The sequence below is a fragment of the Silene latifolia genome, chromosome Y (assembly GCF_048544455.1).
Source record: "Silene latifolia isolate original U9 population chromosome Y, ASM4854445v1, whole genome shotgun sequence".
NCBI lineage: Eukaryota > Viridiplantae > Streptophyta > Magnoliopsida > Caryophyllales > Caryophyllaceae > Silene > Silene latifolia.
In genome coordinates this window covers 83,513,226-83,539,247 of record NC_133538.1, presented here as the reverse complement: position 1 = coordinate 83,539,247, position 26,022 = coordinate 83,513,226, and the positions used below count along the sequence as shown (strand labels likewise).

General features: G+C 42.9%; 2 protein-coding genes across 12 annotated transcripts in view; both read right to left on the bottom strand.

The window, feature by feature from the left end:
• Positions 1-14,353: 14,353 nt before the first annotated feature.
• Positions 14,354-26,022, bottom strand: part of LOC141633930 (myb family transcription factor PHL6-like) — a 24,695-nt gene continuing 13,026 nt past the window's right edge. For 4 of the 11 annotated variants that reach the window (XM_074446271.1, XM_074446272.1, XM_074446273.1 and 1 more), the window contains 8 exons: positions 24,995-25,880; positions 24,704-24,908; positions 24,543-24,619; positions 24,360-24,399; positions 24,122-24,194; positions 23,962-24,025; positions 17,123-17,237; positions 14,354-14,690 (listed from right to left, as the gene is read on the bottom strand). In XM_074446271.1, coding sequence (XP_074302372.1) covers positions 14,560-14,690; positions 17,123-17,237; positions 23,962-24,025; positions 24,122-24,194; positions 24,360-24,399; positions 24,543-24,619; positions 24,704-24,908; positions 24,995-25,558 — 1,269 coding nt within the window. In that variant the 5' untranslated portion in view covers positions 25,559-25,880 and the 3' untranslated portion in view covers positions 14,354-14,559. Of the gene's footprint in view, positions 14,691-16,991; positions 17,270-22,940; positions 23,723-23,961; positions 24,026-24,121; positions 24,195-24,359; positions 24,400-24,542; positions 24,620-24,703; positions 24,909-24,994; positions 25,881-26,022 lie in introns of those variants that run through there. The other 7 variants (XM_074446275.1, XM_074446276.1, XR_012538701.1 and 4 more) reach the window with 6 other exon arrangements.
• Positions 17,818-22,941, bottom strand: LOC141633929 (uncharacterized). Its single transcript, XM_074446270.1, has 2 exons — positions 19,394-22,941; positions 17,818-18,996 (listed from the first exon to the last, which is right to left on the bottom strand). The coding sequence occupies exon 1, from the start codon at positions 22,567-22,569 to the stop codon at positions 21,289-21,291; it is 1,281 nt and encodes a 426-aa protein (XP_074302371.1). The 5' UTR covers positions 22,570-22,941; the 3' UTR covers positions 17,818-18,996; positions 19,394-21,288.

The following is a 26,022-nucleotide window of genomic DNA, read 5'->3' as shown; positions in this document are numbered from 1 at the left end:
CAAACTATTCTTATTGGCATAAATATTGTGTTATACTTTCTCGGATTTATTCATTTGTTTCTCTTTAATAATAAAACGTATTACTATATTCTTTAACTACCAAAAATATATGTATGATTATGTATACCCTATTTAAAATATGGTTTTAAAATATGGTATGATGTTGTATTAGGTAATGTTTGTATAAAATATATCTCTGAATTTTGTAAAAACCTCATAAACCGAAGTATTATATTAGCAACATGCAAAGTTATTAATTTCCTTAGTAGTGAATTAAACGTTTGGTTATTCTTTTAGCAATCAAGAGAAGGAACGGAAAATAACAATGGTTATGGTTGATTGGTCTCGGCTTCCTACTGATTTATTGAGGCAAATTGTTGAGAATTATATGACGAGAGTGGAAGAAAGAAACAAAAATAATAATAAGCAAATTAAATGTGCGTGGGAGAAGGATAAGACAATGACATGAGACAATACAAATACGATAGTTGCTGCTTAATAAGAGACAACCAATAAATAAACTAAAAACTAACTAAAAAGATAAAAGATAAAAATTAAATAAAAATAACAATAAGAGACAACCAATAAATAAACTAAAAATTAAAAGATAAAAACTAAAAGATAATGAGAGGGGTTTTTCACAAAAATTAATGAAAAACTGTCTCTCTTAGAAATTTATGGAAAAGTATAATGGGTACAATGTGTACAACAATGCGAGCTTTGGGTATTAGTTAGGTGATTTATCTCTTTTTAATATTATATAAAGTATAATATATCTAATCTCAATCTCAAGGAGTATAATTTCCGCAAGTTTAAAAACTTCTACGAATATATGAGTACACGAGGATAAAATTTTAGTACAACTCCTAATAATACTCAATATAACATCCCTCCAATTTTTTATTATCTTCCCTCTTTCTCTTTTCAAACAAGTTTGATTATCTTTCGTCTTTTATTTTTTGGTAAGTTTCATTCATTTTCTATTACAATACTTTATTTTTTCTTTTTTCCCTCTCTTATTTTTTGTGCCAAAAAAAAGGAGGAAGATAATAAGAAATTGGATAAAGAACAATATTGATCTTACAAAGTACATTATACATAATTTTGAAGTCATTAGTTACTTACGACAATATAATTACATTTTTCACAAATTCACTTTCAAAAAACCAATTTTTAGTAACCGTGCAACGCACGGGCACTAAATCTAGTTCATTATATGAATTTGGGATTTACGGTTCTTCAATTGAATAAGGGAAAATGTAGTGTTATTTGGGTGATAGAATTGGGGAAAATGTTGGGTTAGTGTAATTAAATAAGGGCAATATTGGTATTCCGCGTAAATCGTTAATTAAATAGTCGGAAAATATGAAAAACGAGTTTCGGGTCAAATATACGGTGGTGATTGGGGAGTATACATGAAAGTGTGGGGGTTATTTGTAAAAATAGAAATACGTGGTGGTTATTTGTAAAAATACGCAAATACATGGTGGTTATTTGTAATTTTTCCTAAAATTAAATAAAATTTGCTTTGTTCTTAAGAAATTTACTTTTATAAGGATAATTTTTTTTTGTTTTTTTTATAAATCTACTTTTATTAGGATACATTGAATGACATTTTAGTTCATTTTCAACTTAAGATAAAATGATAAGTTGTTACTCACAATTACATATAAATTTATAATCACTAAAATTTACATATATGTGTGTGATTTAATAAATTCAATCTACTTATATTAGGATATAAAATTAAATAAAATTTGATTTTTTATAAAATCCATCTTACTAGGATAATTTTATAAATTTAATATTTTTTTTTAGAAATCTACTCTTATTAGAATAATTTATTAAAGGTTTTACTAATGGTTGTCTTCTTAATGCAGTAATAGAGCGTTAATAAATCGTTATATGTACGATTTAGAGATCCCTATCTAATGATCGAGACTAAGTGGTTTTACCTTCAAAGAAAAATAATATGTATCCAATAGTGGTTTTTTTTTTTAGAAGAAACATGTACTTCTTGGTATGTAATATCTTTCACATTGAAAAATAATGTAAGCATGATGAACATACTACGTCTACATAATTAAATTATGTATCTCACATCGAAAGAATAGTATACGGTAGGGTGATTCTATAAATATAAATATGAGGCATTCTTGAAACTTAGGTATTAACCCAAATTTTTTTACTTTTTAACATGTTATATCTCCCACATTGAAAAATAATGTAGGTGTGATGAATATATTATGTATAAATAATAGAACTGTCCCATATATATACATTTTCTATATAAAATGATGTTATAAAGTACAAAACTGTCTCCTATAACACTTTAATTCATTTTCAACTTAAGATAGAAAAAGAAGTTAAAGTTACCATTACTTATAACTTTATACTCACTAAACTCTATATATATGAGTGCGATTTAATAAATTTAATCTACTTATATAAGGATAAAATTAAATGAAATTTGTTTTCTACTTATATTAGGATAAAATTAAATAAAATTTGCTTTGTTCTTAAGAAATTTACTTTTATAAGGATAATTTTTTTTTGTTTTTTTTTTTATAAATCTACTTTTATTAGGATACATTGAATGACATTTTAGTTCATTTTCAACTTAAGATAAAATGATAAGTTGTTACTCACAATTACATATAAATTTATAATCACTAAAATCTACATATATGTGTGTGATTTAATAATGATGGGGCATATTCTGCACCCGCTGACCGAGTCAACATATCGAGCAAGGTCAAAGCCAAAAGACAGCAAGTCAACGTATTAGATGACTTAACCGCGCGCTGTCGGCTGTCACTGGGTCTCGGCTAGGCAACTAACCAGCCGGGAGGCATATCCGCGTACTCACATCCAGTCCCCTCGGCATGGAGTCAACCAGGCCAGCCGGCCTGCCATGGGTCCCTCGACCGAGGGTAGAACAGTCTTTCCACCTGCTAGCCACTTGGCCACTACATGACAAAAGGTGAAAGTCTATAAATACTCCACTTCTCTCATTGAGAAAAGGATCCGAAAACTATCCCAAAACTCACTATTAATCTGGTATAAACTCCCTTATCTCTCTACAATATACTTTGCCAAGTAACACACAACTTAATCTCTTTAAGTTTCATCGACTTGAGCGTCGGAGTGAGTACGCTCGGTACCAAGCCGAGCCCTCGGTTTGTTCAATCTTAAGTTAAAAGAGCGAAAGGAAGAGAAAAGAAAAGACATCATTCAACAAAGTTCAAGTGGTCATAATCCCGCTCAGGAATCACACCCGAACAATTGGCGCGTCTGTCTGTGGGACCATACTAAAAGCTGGTCACCTACCTTACAAAAAAAAAAAAACAAACAACCAAAAACCATTCAAAGAGCTAAGAGGATGTCAAAACAACAAGAGATAATTGTGAGTGACGAAACCGCATTCTACCAGGATGACGCGTTCCCTAATTCTCGAGATCGGGCGGTCCCCACCGGCCGAGTCATTGAGCGGTGAAGTACGGGATGCCAAGAGAGCGAAACACCGCCGCCGACCGGCCAAGTCACTTTGTCATGGGACATGTGGTCGATGCAACCAAATTGAAGCTATTCCCGATGGGCGGTACGCGATTACCCCGTCATGACGGGGCGGCGGCGCCTCCACAGTGACCAGGATCCACAAAGTGACTCGAACAACTCGACCGGAGTAATACTGGAGCCGGGCATGCAAGGACGTCGGCGGAGCCCGTGGTGCCGATGGGGACCAAAGTCCATCCCCACTCGCGGGAGGACAGCGTCGCCGCGGCAACAACGAGGCCACCCCCGGAGGAATGAAAGAAGTCCGACTCACCAAAGTCGGATAACAAGAAGCCCTTCCCACCACATGGAGAGAAGCCGGACTAGGGTTGCGAGGAGCCGATCGCCGCGTGTCATTCGGCACGTGGTCAGACAGCCCCTCAGTGCCTATGTCCTCGAAGTCCCGGTCCGACTAAAACAAGCGGCCGCCCTATCATACAAAGGGGATAGCGACCCAACCGACCATGCCGAGGCTTTCGAGTCATACATGTCGGTATGGGAGCAACCCGATGAGGTGTGGTGCCGAGTCTTTCCAACGACCCTCCACGGCCTCAGAGTTGGTACAAGGGGCTACCTAATGGCTCGGATATCTTTGCTATGCCGACCGAGAGACAACTTCATAGCCCAAAGACGCCCGCAACAAGAGAAGGGCCGTGGAAACCTCGGATCTCCTAACTATCCGACAAGGGGAGGACGAGTCCCTCCGAAGCTATGTGAAGAGGTTCGACGCTAAGGTTCAAGCAGATTCGTGAGTCGAACACCGAACGCGGCGCCTTCGACCGATGAAAGGCTCGCCGAAAGGCGAGTTCAAAAATGAGCTCATCAAGTGCGAGGACCTCAACCTAGACTCGCCGAAAGATGGCCGACCGAGCCGTAAAGGTGGAGGACTACCACAAGACTGGGTAGGCCACGCGAAGGCCGGGCACCCAGAGAGGAGGAGCCGCCGGGACAACGTAGATGAAGGACGCCGTGACATGAATAGGTCACGGCCGAAAGATTTAATAGGAAATGAACTCGGCGGGCGCCGGGGAGTTCGGGACCATACACCGAGAAGCGGTATACGGTCTCACCCCCCGGTCAAATCACCGGGCCGAGGTCTTTGCCCTAAGTAAGAATGAAGGGCGAGTGGGCCAGGCCTCCAAGGCGAGGGGGACGACGACACAGCCGATTTTGCGACTACCACGCCCAAACCGGCCATAAGACCGACAATCGCTCGCAGCATTTGAGGAACGCCATCGAGGAGCTAATCCGAAAGGGGCCCTCAAAGAAGTATGTAGCTGGAGGCCCGGAAACAAGCTCCGACGGGCGAATAGAAAATCAGTATTCCAGCGCATGGGAGTGATCCAGGTTGTCATCGGAGGAAACGAGAACGGTGGGTCAGCTAATGGGCACAAACGTCACCTAAATGAGTGGTACCAACCCATCAACTTTGTGCCCAAAACAGCGATCCCCGCTTCCACCGTCCCCGATATAACCATCGGAAAGAAGGACTATGAAGGAGTCATCGCCCCGCACAGCGACCCGCTCGTAGTCCACCTAGACATAGCCAACCACTTGATCAAAAGGTGCCTGATTGACACAGGCGCCTACACAAACATCATGTTCAGGGAGTGCTTTCTCAATCTCGGTCTGAAGATTGAAGACTTGAGCCCCTACACCAACCCGCTATACTGACTTCTCCGGCGCTACTGGTACCCCCGGGGTCAATCGGGATTGTCGGTGATGTTTGCCAAGCCGATGCGGCCAAGAATGTTTTATCCGAGTTCGTGGTCATTGATGGTTCGTCTGCCTACAATGTTCTCATAGGCCGAGTCACTTTGAGCGAGGCCGATGCGGTGATGTCCATCCGGCCCCGACATTGATGTATGTCTCGGACGGGGAAGCGCAAAAGCTCGTCTCAAAGGACGAAAGAGACGAAATAGTCAATGTCCAAGTATCCGCCGGGGGGTGCAACATGAAATCCCTCAAAGTGGCGAAAAATCGAGAGAAAGGGAAGAGCCCATCCTTACAAAGCGGGAGGGCGATCCGATGCACACCAACGTCGGCATGGTCGAAGGAGCCGAGACCGAGGAAGTGGAAATTGACCCGGGCGCACCGTAACCGTCGGTGTCGGCTGGAGCCAAAATTCGTAACCGATCTCCTAGACTGCCGAGGAAGAACAAGGATGTCTTCGCATACTCAGCCGACGAGATGCCAGGCGTGAGCCGGGAGGTGATCGTTCACAAGCTGAACGTACTCTCCACCGCTCGCCCTGTCAAACAGAAGATGAGGAACTCCTCGACCGAGAAGGATGAGGCCATCAAAGCCGAGGTAGATAAACTATTAGAGGCGGGCTTTATCATGCCTTGTACTTACCCTGAGTGGCTAGCAAATGTTGTAATGATGAGGAAGTCATCAGGGGCGTGGAGGATGTGTGTTGATTTTACAAATCTTAATATAGCGTGCCCTAAAGATTGATATCCCTTGCCTCGAATAGATAGTTTAATTGACGCCACGGCGCAGCTACACTATCCGAGCTCGCTAGACACCTTCTCGGGTACCATCAAGTATTCATGGCCGAGGAAGACATGCCTAAGTGCGCATTCATCACCATACACGGCACATACATGTATAAAATGATGCCGTTCGGTTTGAAAAACGCTGGCGCAACTTACACTAGGCTGGTGGACAAAGTGTTTCAAGATCAAAAAGGGCGAAACATCGAGGCTTACATCGACGATGCTATTGTAAAGAGCAAGTTTGACAGCGAGCACTTGGCCGACTTGAGCGAGACATTTTGTTCACTAAGGAAGTATAGAATGAAGCTTAACCCAAAAAATGCAACTTCGGTGTCCGGGCCGGCAAGTTCCTCGGCGTGCTTGTCAGCGCCAGGGGAATTGATGCCAATCCAGAGAAAGTCCAAGCGATACTAGACTGCCGGAGCGAGGAATCTAAAAGAGGTTATGATCTTGACGGGAGAATGGCGGCTCTCGCCCACTTCATCTCTCGGTCGGCCGACAAGAGCACCCCATTCTTCAAAGTGTTGAAGGGGAATAAAGACTTTTCTTTGGGGGAGGAACAGTGCGGCTTTCAAGCAATCGAAAGCCCACCTTCTAACTCTCCCGATCCCGTCCAGCCGACGGGGAGACGCTATATTTATACTTAGCGATTACCTCGGTCACGGTCGATCTTGCGTAATTGTCGGGGAAGAAAATAAGCAAAGAACACCCAATCTACTTTATCACCATACATCGCCGCCCGCCGAAAGAAATTACCCATCGATTGAAAAAGCGGCCTTCGCGTCGTCGTTGCCGCAAGGAAGTTAAAACCCTACTTCGACGCACATCCCGTGACGGTCTTAACCGACCAGCCATTGGAGAAAGCCTTAGAAAAATTCGAGAAATTCGGCAGACTTATCAAATGGGCGGTGGAGCTCTCTGGCTTTGGCATTCAGTACAAACCGAGACCTTCGATAAAGGGGCAAGCACTTGCAGACTTCCTGGCCGAGTGCACATATCAAGAAGAATCAAATCTCGGTGTGTGGGAAGTGTATACCGACGGGTCCTCCACGGCGAACAGCTCAGGAGCCGGCATTCTTATCATCAGCCCTAACGGGGACGAGTTTGAGTACGCCTTGAAGTTTACCTTCTCGACCTCAAATAACGAATCCGAATAAGAGGCGGTGATAACTGGAGTCGAGTTAGCTAGAGCTGCCGGGGCGGGGCATGTTGTGGTGAAAACAGATTCACTCTTAGTCACTAATCAAATCAGAGGAGAGTCTGAGGCTCGAGACGACGGGATGGTGAGATACCTGGAAAGGGTAAAAGCTGACACCGCAAAATTGAAATCTTTCCAAATACAGTGCATCCCCAAGTCTGAGAACAACCGAGCCGACACTCTCTCAAAACTTGCCAGTTCAAGCATCAAGAATGCCAGTCGAACCGTGCTGGTGGATATCAGGAATGCTAAAAGCATCACTGAGACCGTCGGCATGGTGGGCGACATCAGCCGAGACGACGTGGATGACTCGATAATGAAATACAAACTAACAAAAGAGTTACGGAGGACCGCAGTCTCTCTCAGAAGATAAGAAGGATCGCCGCAAGGTACTTGGTGTTCGAAGGAGAGCTATACAGAAGGTCCGTGATAAGACCACTTTTGAAATGTGTCGGCCCGACGCGAGCTCAGCTCATCTTGACAGAGATTCACGAAGGCATCTGCGGACATCACATGGGGGCGAGAACGTTAGCCCACAAAGCTCTCCGAGCCGGCCGCTTACGGCCGACCATGCTGAAAGATTCCAGAACGAAGACCAAGAAGTGCAAAAATTGTCAGATGCATGCTCCGGTGATACGTGCACCTTCCCGAGACTTGCAACCAATACTTAGCCCCCTACCATTTGCACAGTGGGAGATGGATTTATTAGGGCCATTTCCGACGGCCTCCGGAGGAAGGAAGTACCTAATCGTCGTCGTTGACTACTTCACCAAATGGGTCGAGGTCGTCGCGGCGCCGCCAAAACCACGGGCCGTAAGAAAGGTGATTTGGGAGAACGTCATAACTCGATTTGGGTTGCCCCAAGTCATGGTTATTGACCACGGCCGAGAGTTTTGGAGCGACATGGTGATGAATTGGTTGGAGGAGCTCGGTATCAAATTTGCATACTCCTCCGTCTGCCACCCTCAGTTCAACGGGCAGGCGGAGGCAGCCAATAAAACAATACTGAACGGGCTAAAAAAGAAAGTTGAAGATCTAAAAGGAAGATGGGCTGATGAACTACCCGGCGTCCTGTGGTCACTTCAAACCACGGAGAAAGAAGCAACGGGCACAGTCCATTCCACCTAGTCTATGGGTCCGAGGCCGTCCCGCCAATTAAAGCAAAGCGGTGCCGGCATTCGTAACGCAAACTTTTGACCCAATCGAAAATGAGAAAGGCACGAGAGCCTCCCTAGATCTGGTCGAAGAAAGTCGAGACACGGCACGGCTCAACTTGGCAATTTATCAAAACCGAATGAGAAGAGCATACAACCGTAGGGTCCACAAAAGGGACTTAAGAATAGGAGATCTAGTCCTAAAAAAGTCGGCCGCAACAAACAAAGGAAACATCCATGGTAAAATGATGGCCAACTGGGAAGGACCCTACAAGGTGGTTGAAGAAATGAGGCCGGGGACATACCGGCTGACAGACATGGGGGTGTTCCTCTAATGAGCCATTGGAACACAGACAACCTTAGGAAGTATTTTGTATAGCGGCGGAGGTGCCCGAGACCGTTGTGGGCACCCTAACGCGTGATTATATCTCATGAAGAATGATCCAAGTTTTCCATCAAAATTCTTGTCCCCTCCGTAGTCATACCAAGGTAGACGCGCGCGCCGGCCGGCGATCACGAGTAGACGCCACGCCAAAGCCGGCGATCACTACAATGGCGATTGATACTCGCGAAAGCGACCAACATGCTTAGTAGACGCCAACCGGGCAGTCACTACAAATGCGGTTGATACTCGCGAAAGCGACCAACATGCTTAGGAACGTATAAGTACAGTTGAGAAACGCAAATCTAACCGCCTCGGCCAACCCGGGAGTGGCAGAGGAAGCGATCAATATGTCTACAGATACGAACGCTGTCGAGCCGTGACCTCGATTGCCTCGGCCAAGGCCGGGAATGACGGGGACACAACGACCGATACGCTAACATGTTCACAACGGAAGTTGGGAAGCGCAAATCTGATCGCCTCGGCTAAGACCGTGAGTGGAGGAGGAAGCGACCGACATGCCAACATGTTTAAAAACATGTTTACAACAGCAGTTGGGAAGCGCAAATCTGACCGCCTCGGCTAAGACCGGGAGTGGAGGAGGAAGCGACCGACATGCCAACATGTTTTAAAAAAAAAAACGTTTAAGTACAGTTGAGATACGCATTCTAACTGCCTCGGCCAAGCCGAAGGTAAAAACGAAAAAAAGCGCTCAATATGTTTAAAAACGTAAGGAGACAACTGAATGGAGGATTGAGATCAAAGCCCCGGCCAAGCCGAGGGCAAATAAACAGACTATTAAAAATGTTTACAAGTAAGACAAGAAAAAGTCGACGGCCGTCCCCATAGGGATAGCCTAAACACAACCTACCAAAGTTTAACAAAAACAAAAGGTACAGCAAAAGGTTACAAACATAAGACTTGAAAGCGCCAAAAGGATGGCAGGGAGGAAAGGCTCAATAGTTGGCCTCCGAGCAGCTGAAGCTGTCCGAGGGACCGGGTGAATCTGGTGACGACCGCCCGTCTTCCTATGCTTGTTGCTCCTCGCCACGGCAGCGAGAGAAAGCATCACCAACGGTGGGCGGCCCCAGGAAGGCTTGACAGCCTTCACTTACCTTGACCCTCTCGGCCTCCTCTCCGGCCTCCTTCACCTTAGCATCCCGGGCCGCCTTCTCGCATAGCCTCCCGAGCGGCCTTCGCCGCCTTCGCCTCATCCGCGGCCTTGGCCTCGCAGCAGCCGGCCTTCTCATCCGAGCCGGTCAAATTCTTGCCACGGGAAGGAGCCTTCAGGAACGAGCTCTTTAATTGCATCCCTGGTAGCATCTTCAGCTTGGTCCCGGTACTAGGCACACATATCAGGGATGATGACGGTCTTCAGCGTCTCAATGTCCTTCTCCCTCTGAGCAAGGATAGCCTTGGTGTTCCTGTGCTCTTCGCCTCACCGAATGCGAGTCTTCCATCTCTCCTTCTGCTCAACCACGGCCTTATAGCCGCCCTCAAATTTGTCTTTCTCCTCCAGCAGCTTAGCAGCGTCAGCCTCCGCAGCCTCAACCTTGGCTCTCTCGACTAGGACCGCCTTTTCAGCGTCCTCCCTAAGTTTCCGCTCAGCGAGGAGGTCCTTCATGGCGGCCTGGAAGTCCTCCTTCGATCTCTCGGCCTCCTTCTTAGCAGGGGCAAGCTCGAGCCTAAGTCGTTCAAGCGCAGGGGAAGCTCGAGCCATGACCTTTTCTTGCTCCATAATATGAGCATCGGCTAGTTCAGCCCACTTCACCAGCCTCTTGGACAACCTTATGCCTTCCGCCGTAAGCTGAGCGGGGGAAACCTTCTGGGATGAAGAGTCGACGGTGACATTTCTATCGCCCGTCTGCACATGCTGCTTCTCCAATTGCCGTTCAGTGAGAACGACGACTGGCGGCGGCTGATCTACAAAAAATCCAGACAAAGCATCCATGTCAACATTCATCGACATATCGAAAGCCTGTCATCGGGACGCCAGGGAACCCGCTAAATCCGAGCCATGGGTTAGATCCGCACGGCCCTAGCCTTCTTGGGCGAGGGTGGCTCACCGACCCCTTCTCTTTCCCTCGCCTCGAATAAAGAAGAAGCAGCGCCTTTTCCTTCCTCTTATTTGAAGGAGGAGGACCCTCCACAACGGTGACCTCCTCTTCAACATCGAGGACCACCTGCTCCTTTTGGACAACGGGGATTGAAGATTGAGCTGGAGATGACGCCGTTGCCGCCGTAGACGTTTTTGGTCTCCGGCAGACGCACGGCAATCTGCGCTTGAGCCGCCGCCACATCCATTGCCTTCAATCGCCGCTCCATAAGTTCGTGAGGGGCGTGTCATGCGATCACGTGGCGCGGCCTTAGGATGCGGCTCAACAACTCTCCCGTTCTCGTCAAGTCCCAACCTCTCGAGGACGGAGACAGGGCGATTCTCGGCCAAATCGATGCAAAAGAAACGAAGCGGGAGTTAAGCAAAAGAAATAAACCAAGGCTCAAATACGTAAACATAAAAAAAGCAAAAATGGGCCTCATACCGACCCCACTCACCCCGGGCCGAGGGCCAGATGAGGCCGACGTGGCAAAGCAAACTCATCCTCGAAGAACGATCTGCGTCTGGGGCATCCATCCCTTCGGCGTGCCATCCTTCTCGACCTCAAACAGCCTCATTGCCCGCGTTTCGTCCTCATTAAGATAGACCTTCAAGGCGTCCATCTTAAGCTTATTCCGGAGACATATCCGTCATGCTCCCCTTGATTCTCACACCGCAAATTGACGCGGCTCGAAAGGACGGGCGTGGATAGTCCTCCGGAACCTCGACGTATACCCACCGCCCCTTCCAGTCCTTGCAAGATGTCAACTTGGAAACGTTAACATAACCCGCCTCGGTATGTATGTTGTACCACCCCGTGCCACCTAGGGTAGTCTGCCGAAGATGGTGGAGCCGGCGGAAGAGGTTCACCGTTGGGGCCTCCCCTTTAAAAAGACATAACCATACAAAGCCAATAATCGTCCTAATGGCCAACGGATGCAGTTGAGCCACGGCGACATTCATGGCTTTAATTATGGCAGCAACGTATTCATTAAGAGGAAACCGGAGCCCATACTCCAGGTGTCTGATGTACACGCCGATACAACACTCGGGAGGGCAACAGACGGCCTGATCACCCTCAGGAACAATTATTCTATACCCCCTGCCGAAGGAGTAATGATCTTCAAAAAGGTCAGAACCGGAACAACTAGCGAACTTGTTCGTCCAAGCACGATCAGGATTGATCGAACAGGCGCCGCCGTGCCACAGAAATGCGGCCTCTTTACGGACGAAGGGGTCGCCTCATCATCGTCATCATCAAAACCCTCCAAAAATTGCTCATCAATTTCAGGAGAAGGCGACTTGGGACCCCCAAACCCTATCGGGGTGACAACCAGTGGCTCCTGTTCATCAGGATGCGACGGTTCGTCCCCCGGCGCAGAGGTACTGGGTTGAGCATCAGCAGAAGACATGGTGACAACAATTAATCAACAAGTAAAAAGTTGGGGAAAAATTTGTTTGTTTACCTTGAAAAAAGTGCTACGCCGAGTAACGCTTTGAAGACTAAAGAGAAATTTCTTCGAAATAAAAAAAACTAAGAGAGAGGAAATTTTTTGAGAAAATGAAGTTTGATGGCAAAAAACGGGGCACACTGCTCTATTTATAGAGCAAAGCCCATGAAGCGGAGCAATCAGGGCAAAGCCCATGAAACGTCCACCAATCAATGCCAAGCCACGTGTCAAGCATGCAGCCACGGAATGCAATCGGCATACAGTTACAAATCTTCTTCGACACGCTCCTTGGTATCTACTTGCCACCGGCCAGCTGATCAACCAAGCTTGGCAAAGACCGGGGCAATCAAAGCACACGGCACCCTCAACCTTGGTCTCGGCCAGCGCCATTTTCTTTTCCACATCGGATGCCCATTACACATCCATGTGGAGGGGGGATATGGTACGGCCTGAACAGAACCAAGCCGAGAAAGAAGAAGTCGGGGAAGATGTTCAACTTGCGCAGAATACGCTCAACACTCATCGAAGGTCCATACCACGGCATAGACTACGCTGGGAGCAAATTGATGGGGCATATTCTGCACCCGCTGACCGAGTCAACATATCGAGCAAAGTCAAAGCCAAAAGACAGCAAGTCAACGTATTAGACCTAAGACGCGACTTTACTGTCACTGGGTCTCGGCTAGGCAACTAATCACCGGGAGGCATATCCGCGTACTCACATCCAGTCCCCTCGGCATGGAGTCAACCAGCAGTAGGCCGCCATGGGTCCCTCGGCCGAGGGTAGAACAGATCTTTCCACCGCTAGCCACTTGGCCACTACGTGACAAAAGGTGAAAGTCTATAAATACTCCACTTCTCTCATTGAGAAAAGGATCCGAAAACTATCCCAAAACTCACTATTAATCTGGTATAAACTCCCTTATCTCTCTACAATATACTTTGCCAAGTTAACACACAACTTAATCTCTTTAAGTTTACTGACTTGAGCGTCGGAGTGAGTACGCTCGGTACCAAGCCGAGCCCTTAGTTTGTTCAATCTTAAACAGAAAAGAGCGAAAGGAAGAGACAAGCAAAGACATCATTCAACAAAGTTCAAGTGGTCATAATCCTGCTCCGGAATCACACCTGGAACAAATAAATTCAATCTACTTATATTAGGATATAAAATTAAATAAAATTTATTTATTTTTAAGAAATCTAGTCTTATTAGGATAATTTTATAAATTTAATATTTTTTTTAGAAATCTACTCTTATTAGAATAATTTATTACATTTTTCTTTAAATTATAGGATTTCTAAAAAAATTGGACTCTTTAATATCGCTCGAAAAGTTTCTGCTTTATATATATGTATTGATTTATCTTATCGTCCAAGAAGTAGTTCAAAGAAGTACTTGGAATGATAGAATTCATATAGTTTTCAGCTATGAACCACTTAAGTTGTTAAACCGTTCTCTAGATAGCTAACGTAAGGCCTCTCACACCCTATCCTGCCCTCAATTTCAGAGGTCATCAACCCTAAATTATAATCCAAATGACGTGAGCCCCAAAGAACCCGTAAATTTAAGGTTAGAGTTAGGGCGGTACCCAAATCAGACAGTATTCTGACCATACACGGCTCAAACTGGTAGTATAAAGACCTGTAGAGACCAAACCCAGCCCAACATGCCCGACCTGTTTGACATGTTTGGTTGACGTCTTCTATTGCCTATAACAAAAGCAATACTTTTAGTAGTAACTTGTGTCACTCAAAGCCCAACAAATGCCCATGCGTATTGTATCGACACATTGCCAAGGCTCAAAACAGTCCCCCTAGTATTGCCATCAGAACACTCGGCCAAGTATCCTGCATATAAACATTACCCCACTGCCTCAATGGCTCCCGCAGATTACGCAGCAGTAGATAGAGTTGAACTGGTTCCATCAATGAGCCAATGTTGTACCGGAATAGTTAGTGTTACCTAAGTTCTTGTGAAGCCAACAATAATCCAATAAGCGGGCAACACTGCATCAAAAAGGACTGGTTAAACCGGTTTCATATCTGAACTATTCGATCCCTTTTGACCGGTAAAGATAATTCAGTAACCGATGTTTCAGATTATACGATGGCATACTATATCTATACTACTCAGAAATGCATATCCATTAGGGAATAAGACAACCATATGGAGTGGCGTAGTGGAAACTATACAGCTACACTCAATCAGGTCTGCATATGGCATGACTACATCGGATGATCAAGATAACACCCAAATGACAATAACATCAAGCTAGCCTTATCCATCTTCACTTTCACCATCGTTAAACTCAAGCATATAATTGTAAGTCCATGCTTGATCCGCATTGAAAGGTGACCTGAGTAAGATGACAACGTCAAAGGTTAAACCAAAGAAAAACTTAGTTATTAACACGTTAAAGACTAAGCAATAGTATCATCGAGAACATCAGCCACACTCTCCTTTGAAGGCTAAATAGGAGCCACCAACCTATTATAAATAAGTTAATTCACATTTGTTTGTCATGTTTTGCTTGCGAAGAACATCTACGCTACCCTTTTCACCAATCTAGAGAAATTAGCATTTTAAATTGGTGAAACACAGATAGTCTGCTTTCGCAGAATGAGTATTTTCTTCTATCCATTTAGAAAAAATAAGCCTTCTCTAGAGCTGAAGCGGAGAAAATGAGAAATAAAAATATCAGCTGCAATATTGTAGCACGACCAAGTAATTAAGTCTCTGAGGTTATATCGACCACATTTTTACTCGTTATTGGTGACATTATAGTGCAAAGATCAAGATCAGGTCGTTAAACCGATTACTTAATCATGTGAAAATAAGATTTAATACCATAGTAGTAATTATATTGCTTCTCTTAAGAACAAACTCAAATAAGAAAGAGAAAGAGCAGAAGTTAAGTAACGACGATAAATTACGATGTTTCATTAATTATTCTACAACCTGAACATCCTATTAGAGTTCCTATATTTACTACTTTTCCTGAGCTCATATTAGCAAAATCGACAATTTAGAAAGCTCAAATCTGGAAGATCGATAAGGTAAAATGACCTTACTCGTACTAAATCTAGCAGAAATCAAAAATCTTGATTGCCTTCAAATAGCACCACTAAACTTGTATTAAATTTGATGCGAAATGCGGAAGCGGAATAACAGAAAAATAAAAAAAAAGGGATATTTGCCTTGAATTCATGGGTAGAATTGAAGTCAATGAGATATTTACTCGGTGCTAGACCTATAACACGAGTAATGGGTGAGAATACTGAAGACCTATTGAATATTACTCGGGCTAAAGCTTGATCGCGTCAAACTCTAACATTTTTTATCGAATGCATCGATCCTTTTTTTTTCATCTCAATTTTCTCTTCAATATCTATTTTACAAATGATGGCCAAAGGCCTCTATTTATATTAAAAGAAAAAACTACTAACAAAGAATCTAGTCCCTACTACTTGTAGTCTAAATGCAAAGGCTTTAAGGAAAGACATTGAAACTTATACATTGAACATAGTCTAAGATGAAATAGTAGCCATATTCGTATCATACTCCCTTTCTTCAAAAAGAATCGTCCCGATTCTTGGACCTATGATATGGGTTATCAAAAGTCAATTAACCCTCGAACTACCTCGCTCGAGTTTAACCTTTGAATTCAAATCGCAATCGGAAATTCAACCAACATCTTGACTTTGACATGCCTTAAGACCGTTTAGGACCAATTTTTTTTTTTTTTCGGATGAACAGTACCACACCGGTGAACAATTTTTTTTTTTCTTCACGTTTGGAATAAAAGTCTCTAGAAACTCGCCCCTGAGATGCAAAACCGATTAATCCTCAAACTACCTGCTTGAGTTTAACCCTTGAACTCCAATCGCAATCGAAATTCAACTAACAACTTGGCTTTGATACGCCTAGGACCGTCTAGATATAGGAAAATCAAGAGCCGAAGCTTTGATACCATATGATGCAAAATGCGGAAGCGAAATAACAGAAAAATAAAACAAAAGGGATATTTGCCTTGAATTCATTGGTAGAATTCTATTTACCCGGTGCTCGACCTATAACACGAGTAATGGGTGGGAATACTCGAGACCTATTGAATATTACGCGGGCTAAAGCTTGATCGCCTCAAACTCTAACATTTTTTATCGAATGCATCGATCCTTTTTTTTTTCATCTCAATTCTCTCTTCAATATCTATTTTACAAATGATGGCTAAAGGCCTCTATTTATATTAAAAGAAAAAACTACTAACAAAGAATCTAGTCCCTACTACTTGTAGTCTAAATGCAAAGGCTTTAAGGGAAGACATTGAACATAGTCCAACATCAAAAACTTATACATTGAACATAGTCTAAGATGAAATAGTAGCCATATTCGTATCAAAATTAGAGCCAAAACAAGGCCTTGTTACGGGGGTTCAAACGGGGAGCAAGTGGAAAGCAAATTTATAATATGAGCAATGGGAAGTAGGTAGTTGGAGGACTCCATATCAATAGTAGAAAGCTAAAAAATAATTGTGCTAAATACTACCCCTAATCATTGAAATGAGTTGTTCACAATCTAGTTCCTCGACCTAAAAGTGAGATGACAATACTTAAGGCATATAATAGTATAAGTCAATATAAAAGTACACAATACATAAAAATATAGTACTACTCATATTAGATAGTGTGATCATTTAATAAAAATAATCGTAAGAAACATCCAACATTAACACCAAACAGCAATCAATCAATTAATCAACGAAAAGACGAATTGGCAATTTAAACGCACTCTTAAGCTGCCTAAAACTCCGACCAAGCTGTACACAACCAATTTCAAGCAATTCCGAAACTGGATCACCAGCAGCGACCGCATTATTCAAATAATCCTGCGAACTTCCGAGCATCTAATCAATAGCTTCAACAAATAAATGAACACCTGTTAAATATACGATTAAACTCCATATAGTAGCTATGTAACCATACAAGTAACTTAATACTAACTCAAGCCACAACTAAACCTTCCTCACACCATATTATCAATAATATCACACGTAATATCCCTCGTTCACCCTCAATTTCCCATATAAATATCCTCGGAGATAACTCGACATAAGTCGTCTTGTTTACTTCACTAACAGTCGTCAATAACCTTGTTAAATCCTAATCCGACCAACAAATAAACAAATCCTGAATCATAGCACATGATAGCCCCAACCATATTCCACACACAGCCACAGTAATCACAAACGCACCAGACTACCAACTACAACATCTATTTCTTACCAACAGGGAAAAAAACACATCTAAAACGTGACGAATCAGTATAAAATGATGAGATAAGGTCAATGATATAGTAGCTTACAATTGGACGCCAGCTCCATCCCTCAGTTCGACTCTTTTCCACCTCTTTCACCAGCTAAAACACCGAGCAATTTTCACGAAACAGTACACCTTCAATGCTCAATCAACTCAACTCACCAGAAATTTTATTTGTTTTTTTTTTGATGAAATGTAAGTTTCCATTAAGCTCAAACAAGGCTATTACAACCTACTTTTTCGTACAAACAATTTGATGAGAACAAAAGTTCTACTTACATAACTCAGTACTAGACAACCACATCCTATCCCTACCTAGAATGGAGTTTCTAAATACATTTATCCTCAACTTTACAACTTGATTAACCTGTTTGCTAACAAGATCAGGGTGTTCAAGGACAAGCTCACATCTTACTCTATTCCTTTGCTTCCATATAAAATAGTGACAAGCCATAAAAGAGCAAATAAGAAGAGCCTTCTTAACCTGAGACCACGATTGCTGCCAAATCCAGTGCAAGACATCACCAGTAGGCAAAGATATCCTGCAACGTTGTGCCATCCCCAACAGATACGCTTGTCAGTAAATACATTCTTCAAAAACAGCCGATGAGACTGGGAGGCACCGCCACGAAAGCGAACCACAAGTCATCCCGACGGATACCCAAAGTATATAGTTTCTCTCTTACTGCAAAGTGCTTTCCTAACCAACAACCCCAAGAATCTATGCTTAGGCACAGTCCAGTGATGCCAGATGAACTTATGCCAAGACACAGCCTGAGCACGAGGTCTTAAAAACTCATACCCACTACTGATAGTGTAACCCTTCGTATCAAGAGACCAAGTATCATGAGAATAACCTGAGATCAGTTTGTCCTTTACACGACAAACATTTTTCCAACCCCAGCTAACATCTCCCCTCCCCTGGGATTGTAATCAGACCAATTCTCATGTTTTAAATACACCTGATTAATCCACTTCACCCATAGCTTATCAGGACTGCAAAAAACCCACCAGACTAGTTTTCCAACAGCTGCAACATTCCAAATGAAGCTATTCTTGACTCCTAAACCACCTTCTTCCTTTGGAGAGCACACACTATCCCAATTAACTAAAGGAACTCTCATAAAATCCACTTTGCCATCCCATAAAAAATTCCTACAAAGAGCATTAATCCTCTTCAGAATCCCCTTAGGAATGATAAAGATGCTCATCCAGTAGTTATATAAAGTTGTAAGGACTGAGTTGACCAGAACAAGACGACTAGCATAGGATAAGTGTCTTGTACCAAACCTTGTAATTCTCTCAGTTACCTTCTCAACTAATACCTGGCCCTGAACTTTAGTCAGCCTACCTGCAGTAATAGGAACCCCTAAATATTTAAAGGGGAGTTCACCTTCATGAAAACCAGAGACTAGCAGAATTTCCTCTTTCACCCAAGCTGGAACCCCTCTAAAATAAGCACTAATTTTTGAGGGACTCATTTGCAGACCTGAAGCTTTAGAAAAGGTGGCAAAAGATCTTAAAAGTATCATGATAGAACCCACATCCCCTTTGCTAAACAAGAGCAAATCATTAGCAAACATCAAATGGGTTAACTTAAGCTTACCACACATAGGGTGAAACCTGAAGGGCATAGTGTCAGACACAAAAGCTAAAACCCTACTAAGGTACTCCATAGCAATAGTGAAGAGTAAAGGAGACAAGGGGTCCCCTTGCCTAAGTCCTTTTTTCCCCTGAAAAAAACCAAAAATACCACCATTGAGGACTAAGGAGTAATCGGCACTTTTCACACACTCCATCGAAGATCAATAAACCGAGCGAGAACCGCAAAGCCCCTAGCATTTGTTCCGAAACTCCCAATCGATGCAGTCATATGCTTTCTTTAGGTCCACCTTCAAGAGGAATCTAGGAGAGATAGCCTTTCTATTATAAAGTCTAACTATATCTTGTGAGATCAAAATGTTTTCCACAATGCTCCTCCCTCGACAAATCCTCCTTGATTGTCACTAATGATATCAAGCAAAACCTCGTAGAGCCCGTTACATAACAACTTTGCAATGCACTTATACAAGACATTGCAGCAAGAAACGGGCCCGAATTGGGTCACATTTCGAGGTAAAGCACATTTAGGAACCAAGGTAATGAGAGTATGATTCAAATTTGCTTCAATAACTTCCCGAATGAAAGAAATCCTGAATTGCAGAGCACACTGAATCCCCCACCACATCCCAAGAATCTTTAAAAAAGGCACTTGAGTAGCCATCGGGGCCTCGCCTTGTGACTAGGAATGGAAAACATAACTCGCTTAATCTCTTCTTTAGTTCTCGGAGCAAGGAGAACAAGATGATGAGCACTTGTGCATCCCTTCCCGATTGAACAAAGAAGAGCTAATGTTCAAAACAGTTCAAGAAGACGAAGGAGTTGTTCATAAAACTCCGGGAAAGCCCCCGTATGGACTTAGGATCCTCACAGCAGTTGCCTTTCAAATTTTCAATTTTAATAACCTTATTCCTGGATTGCTTGCCTTTAATAATATTGTGGAAGTACTTAGTATTATCATCCCCCTGATCCACCCATATAGCTTTAGATTTTTGCAGAAGAAACTCAGCACAAGCTTTTTCCAGGAACTTAAAGCTATCAAGAGCCTCTTTTTCATGATTCAACAAAGACAGATTCGGAGGATCATCCCCGAGCTTTTGTTGAATAAACTCCAAATTCATAGAAGCCCTAGCTTTATTATTCACCACATCATCAAAATTCTCTTTGTTTAGATGCTTCAAGGGCCCTTTAAGAGCTTTTAACTTCTTGACAACCTGAAACATAGGAGTACCAGGAACAATCGATTCCGGACTGCCATTGAATACGAGTCTTTAAACTCTATAGCCTCGACTCCACATATTATAGTATTTAAAAGCCCTCCTAGGTTTCTCCACATCATTCTGAACTTGCACCACACACACTGAGTATGATCAAAAACCCCTCGGGATAGAAATGAGCATAAGCAAGAGGGTTGTCTCTCATCCATTCATCATTAACCAAACATCTATCAAGTCTACTAAAAACCCTCGAGGCGGGCTCTGTTTGTTATTTCAAGTGAAAAACGACCCAATTGCGTAACAATCGGTCACTCCACACTCATTGACACATTCTTGAAAATCATCCATCTCCTCAAAAGTAGAATTGCCACCCAACCTTTTCGAAGGGACCATCACAAGTATTGAAATCCCCACATAGAACCCAAGGACCCTTATAAATTCTTTTAAAAGCTATAAGCTTTGCCCAAAGCTCTTTCCTCTCTTTGACATCATTGAAAGCATAAATCATTGTAACATTGAACTTATAGCTAGTACTCAAATCCCTTACCTCCATGTGAATATACTGAGCTCCATAGTCTAGAAAATTAACATAGTACATAGAGGGGTTCCAAAGTACCCGAGATCGTCCTCCTCCTTATGATAGACAAAGATTTGTAGAAAGACACCGGTTTGTACAGATATTAGCTCGATACTATTTAGAGACAAAGGTTTCACCTTTGTCTCAAGGAGACCAAATAGTCCAACCTGATGCTGATGAAGAAACCATTTAATCGTATTTTGTTTTGTTGGACTATTCAATCCCCTAATGTTCCAAAAGCCAAAATTATGCATTACCCCCAAAAGGAGGTAACACACTACCAGTTACACCAATGCCAGCTTTAGGAGTCATATTATTTAGAGATTCCAGAAGATTAGAGGTACCTAGTTTACCAGAACTCCGACCATGGTCCAACAGCTCCTGTCTACTGAGTCTGATGATCTTCTTAGCAGGGGTATTCACCATGTGATACTTTCCATTCCTAGCCCAAGACACCTGAAACTGGTTTGGAAGCTCCACTGGGGTATGAACAACTTCCATATCCTTTGGCTCCTCCTGTATAGATACCACAGGCTTGGCAACCACAGGAATACCAGTCTTTTTTGGAAGCGTCTTTGGTCTCCACTGCTTTTGACCTTCCTTAGGAACAGTTACCTTCTGAGACTGTGGAGGTGAAGCTTTCCTACAATTAGTAGCCTCGTGCCCAACTCCTTGACATTTTTTGCAAAGGACAGGCTTCCACTCACACTCCACCTTAATAGTAACCACAATCCCATCCTCATCTAAAAATTTAACAGACGCATGGATGGCCTTTCCAAACGGAACTTCAACCATGACACGTGCAAAACCTAGACGAGTTTTGTCCTTAGTTGCAGCATCACATTGAACAAATTTTCCTAACAAACCAGCAAGTTTAGGTAAAGACTTCCCCCAAAATTTTAGAGGTAAATTCATAAACCTTACCCAGACTGGTACATCCTTGACATCAGATTTCACCAACTCCACATCTGCACTCCAAGGCCTGACAATAAGCGGTTTGTTGTCAAATAAGAAATGACCTTGCTGCAAGACTCTATCTTTAGCCTGATTGGAAGTAAAGCGAACCAGAAAGACTCCATTCGGAAGAAAGGACACCTTATCAATAGGTAAATGTGCCCAGATCCTCCTAATAAAGCCATCTACCACCTCCACAGGCGGGTTAGCACCCAACACGAAGCAGTAGACCGAATTCTTCCAAAATTCCAGTTCCTCCTTAACATCTTCTTGAGTGAATTGCAATAGGTCAGCAGGCTCTTCTGCAATCACCGCCAAAGGGCTTTTGCCTTTCCTCCTTCGCTGAACTACCCATTCCTGTTCTTCAGGGACGAGGGAGTCCAGGTCATATGGCGCAATGCCCACAACTTCATTAACACTCTTAGTTTTCCCACATCGCACTTCCAGACCCCGCCACCACAAAAAGGGATCGTAGTCGAAGATGCAAAGATCCGTAGCTTTAGTTTGTGTTGAGTTTTTAGGAACAGAGATCAGAGGAGGGAATTGTTCAACGCTAGAACAATCAATTGACATTTTTAGGGTTTAGGGTTTTATTTTTGTGTTTTTTTGGGTTTTTCGCAGGTACGCACTCTCTCTCTATCAATTTCATTTGTTATTACTTATCAGTGTTAAGGAATTAATCGATTGAAGTTTTAAAAGTAAAAGATTTGCTAATCTACTGCTCAATGAACAAATCGATTAGGTTACAAAATAAATCAAATCATAAGTCCCCACTTAAACCATACTGACAAACAAAATGAACAACCCAGAACTTACCACACAACTCACCGCCATTACTAAGTAAAAATCAAAACTTGATGCAATTTTACAGAAGGCAAGGCGTGCAGTCGTGAATCCTAATTAGTTTGTCATATAAAAAGGAGAAAAAAAAAAGGCGAAAATACCTTATCAGATCTTTGATTAAGGGAGTAAGATGAAGCATAGCCGAGCAGGAAGTATGGAGAAGAGGGAAAGATAAGGAAGGGAAAAGGAGGGGCTGTGGAAGGAGCACATAGAATGGCAGTAGATGAGACTGAGTGGAGAAATGGAGGGCGAGATGCAAAGGTGAAAGGATTGATCATGGGATGAAAAAGGAGCAAAACTTCAACAAACCGACAAACAAAGTTGAACTGTTGGGGTGATAATAATTGGTAAGGGCCTTTGTTTAGTAGCCTATAAAAGAAAATGCAAGGCCAACAAGCAAGGTCCAATTACGTAGTCCAAGCCACAAGAAACAAAAAAAGTTGAACTATTCATCCCATATTTTTTGCCAAAATGCACACCTTAAAACACCTTTGCACACTTTTTATATAAGGGGGGATAGAGAGGACAGATCTTTGGAAATAAGAAGAGGAAAAGAAGACGAACAATAGGTGAAGAAACCACGGCCATCATGATGAATTATCGACATCATAAACATCTGGAGTCGATTTAGAATTAGCCTCAAGGCAAGGCTTTTTATGGCATGGCGAAAACTCTAGATTGTCGAGTTCATCAGCTCGGTGCTTTGTTGGCAACGAAGTTGAGGAATCCGTTTTGGACACAGCCGGTTTAGCTAGTGATTTGGGCGAACGGGGAGATGTTGGCGTGTTGAGACTAAGGCACAGCGAGTTTTTTGCTGTTCCTCTAAGATCTTTTGCAGGTACCGGGCATGTTCTTCTATGCGTACCTGATGTTGCCTTTGCACCTGTGTGAGCAACAATTTCAGCACACTTTTTGAACCTATCATAAACATCCTCTATATTATTCATACTCAGCTGCAACGCCCAGGCACGGGTATTTTGTGAAATAGTTGTGTTGTTTACTTAAAAGGAATTGTCAAAATGCCGTGTCGTGCCTTATCAGAGTGTAGGACATGCAACACCCAGCCTCAGTGAAGTGGTGAATAACATACGGAGTATCAGTTAAGTCAGACACAGTACATACCTCAAGTTGTTCATGCAGCTGTTTCTGCACTTCCATTTGCATCCGAAGAGCCTCAGTTATACTCCTACAAAAAGTAAATTAAAAAAAAAACAAAGTCCAACAGTTGCGTCAAAAACAAACAGGTCTCGCCAGAATTAGGGAAGCAACGAGCTACACATACCCTTTATTTGATCCATCACAGGCTTTGTTGCTTGACTGGGTCCTTTTCTCTTCTGAACTAGAAGTCTTCTTATCTGTACAACAAAAATTATTATCTGTGTAGTAAGTACGCGGTTATCTATTTATTTTCAAACAAAATAAACACAATATTTTGAAGCACTGTTATACTCTACGCGGTTACACCATCAAGCATCAGCGTATAGTAAGTAGTAAAATTACATGTAATAAAATTTGCTGACCTTCCTTTTTCTCTGGTATATACTTCGCTACTCTGTACTTCTGCAGGAGAGGAAAATTGAACAGACTGAGCCAAAAATAACCGGCAGGAAAGGAAAATTGAACAGACTGAGCCAAAAATAAGCGACAGGTCGATCAAAACTTTACTTGAGTTTACACCATATCTACTTCTCGATGTCTCATACCTGCAAGTGGCTTTTCACATGATAGATAGTGACTCCTTCAACGTTCATCAGCTTTAATACACCTTTTGGAGTCGCTTCTAAAATTTAAGGTACAATAAGCAATGCACAGGAATTTCAAATAAGGTAAAGCTAAAAGAGATTTTAATACAGAAGATATATACTTTCAGCACCATCAAGTTTGTTGACAGCATCTACAAAACGTTCATGGAGCTCAGGCGTCCATCTCATTCTCGTCCTATGAGGAGTTGTATTCACAGGTGCCTTGTGACTGGAAACAGCATTTACTGATGGTGGTGCAGATTGTGGGGTGCTATGCACAGCTGCCTCAGCTGGCCTTGATGCCACTGGCGATACCTCGTATATTTCCTTCAGAACAAAATAATTAGCTATTCAGCTTTCTGGAGGAGCAAAGGGAGTATAAAGAACTCCCGGGTTATTGTTATCAAACTTACATTAATTCCTGGGTTTTCTCCGCTGTCAGTCATAGCAATGTGTAGTTCATCGGACAATAGCTGTAGCTCCAACTGCTCATTTAGAGCAAAAGAGTCACTTCCACAAGTGACATCATCGTATTCTCCATCAGATGTATCTCCAGGATAATTAAGAAAATCTCTAAATGAATTCTCTGAGTGCCTTAGCTGATCATACAGATTGTCTGAATCATCTTGCATGAGTAAATTAGTCTTGATTGAATGAATAGAAGGCGTAGATGGGGTTGGCAGAAATGGCAGATTTCCAAGCTGCCTTTGAGATTCTGAATTAGATGACGATGATTGATACAAATTGGTGCAGAACATTGAAGCACGAGATGGGCATTCGTTACTTAGACCAGATTTTTCAGGTAATGATGCAGGAACATGACTAAGGGGTCTTAATTTTTCAATTTTTTTAAAAGTAGAAGGAAATGAAGATTCATTCAACACTGAACCTTGGCATGTTTCGACATATGACAAGTCCACGTAAGGCCCTTTTTTAGAGTCATGTATAGTAAGGGATGCTCTACCACGGTGAGTCATTGCTGAACACTGTGTATGGCTTTCAGAAATCTGAAAGAGACGCTTAACCTAAAGCGTCAAGTTTATTGTGGGAAATTGGCTAGCAAGAACACGCATCGGGATTGGTTGACAGATTGAAAGAGTGAGCGGTGTACAACTTGAGGACTGAAAATGAAGCCTACGGGACTTTAGTTAAATGTAGGGCGATAAAGAAGAGCTTAGAGAGCCGGAAACAAGTTGAGGTAGACTCCGAGCAATAGGATTAGGTCGGTTAGCATTTGTTTGCATTGAATCACCTACTTTACGCCATAGTACTTCTGAAAACCTGTGCATAGATGCTCTCCTGCACAAAGACGGCAAGAATCAGAGATACAAGTAACTAAAGCAAGCAACATAACTAGATCAATAGGTCTTGGTATAGACGGGTGGGCCGAACAAACGGGTAAAGACCTCTAATAAAATGGGTAGGGGGGACAAGGTGGGGC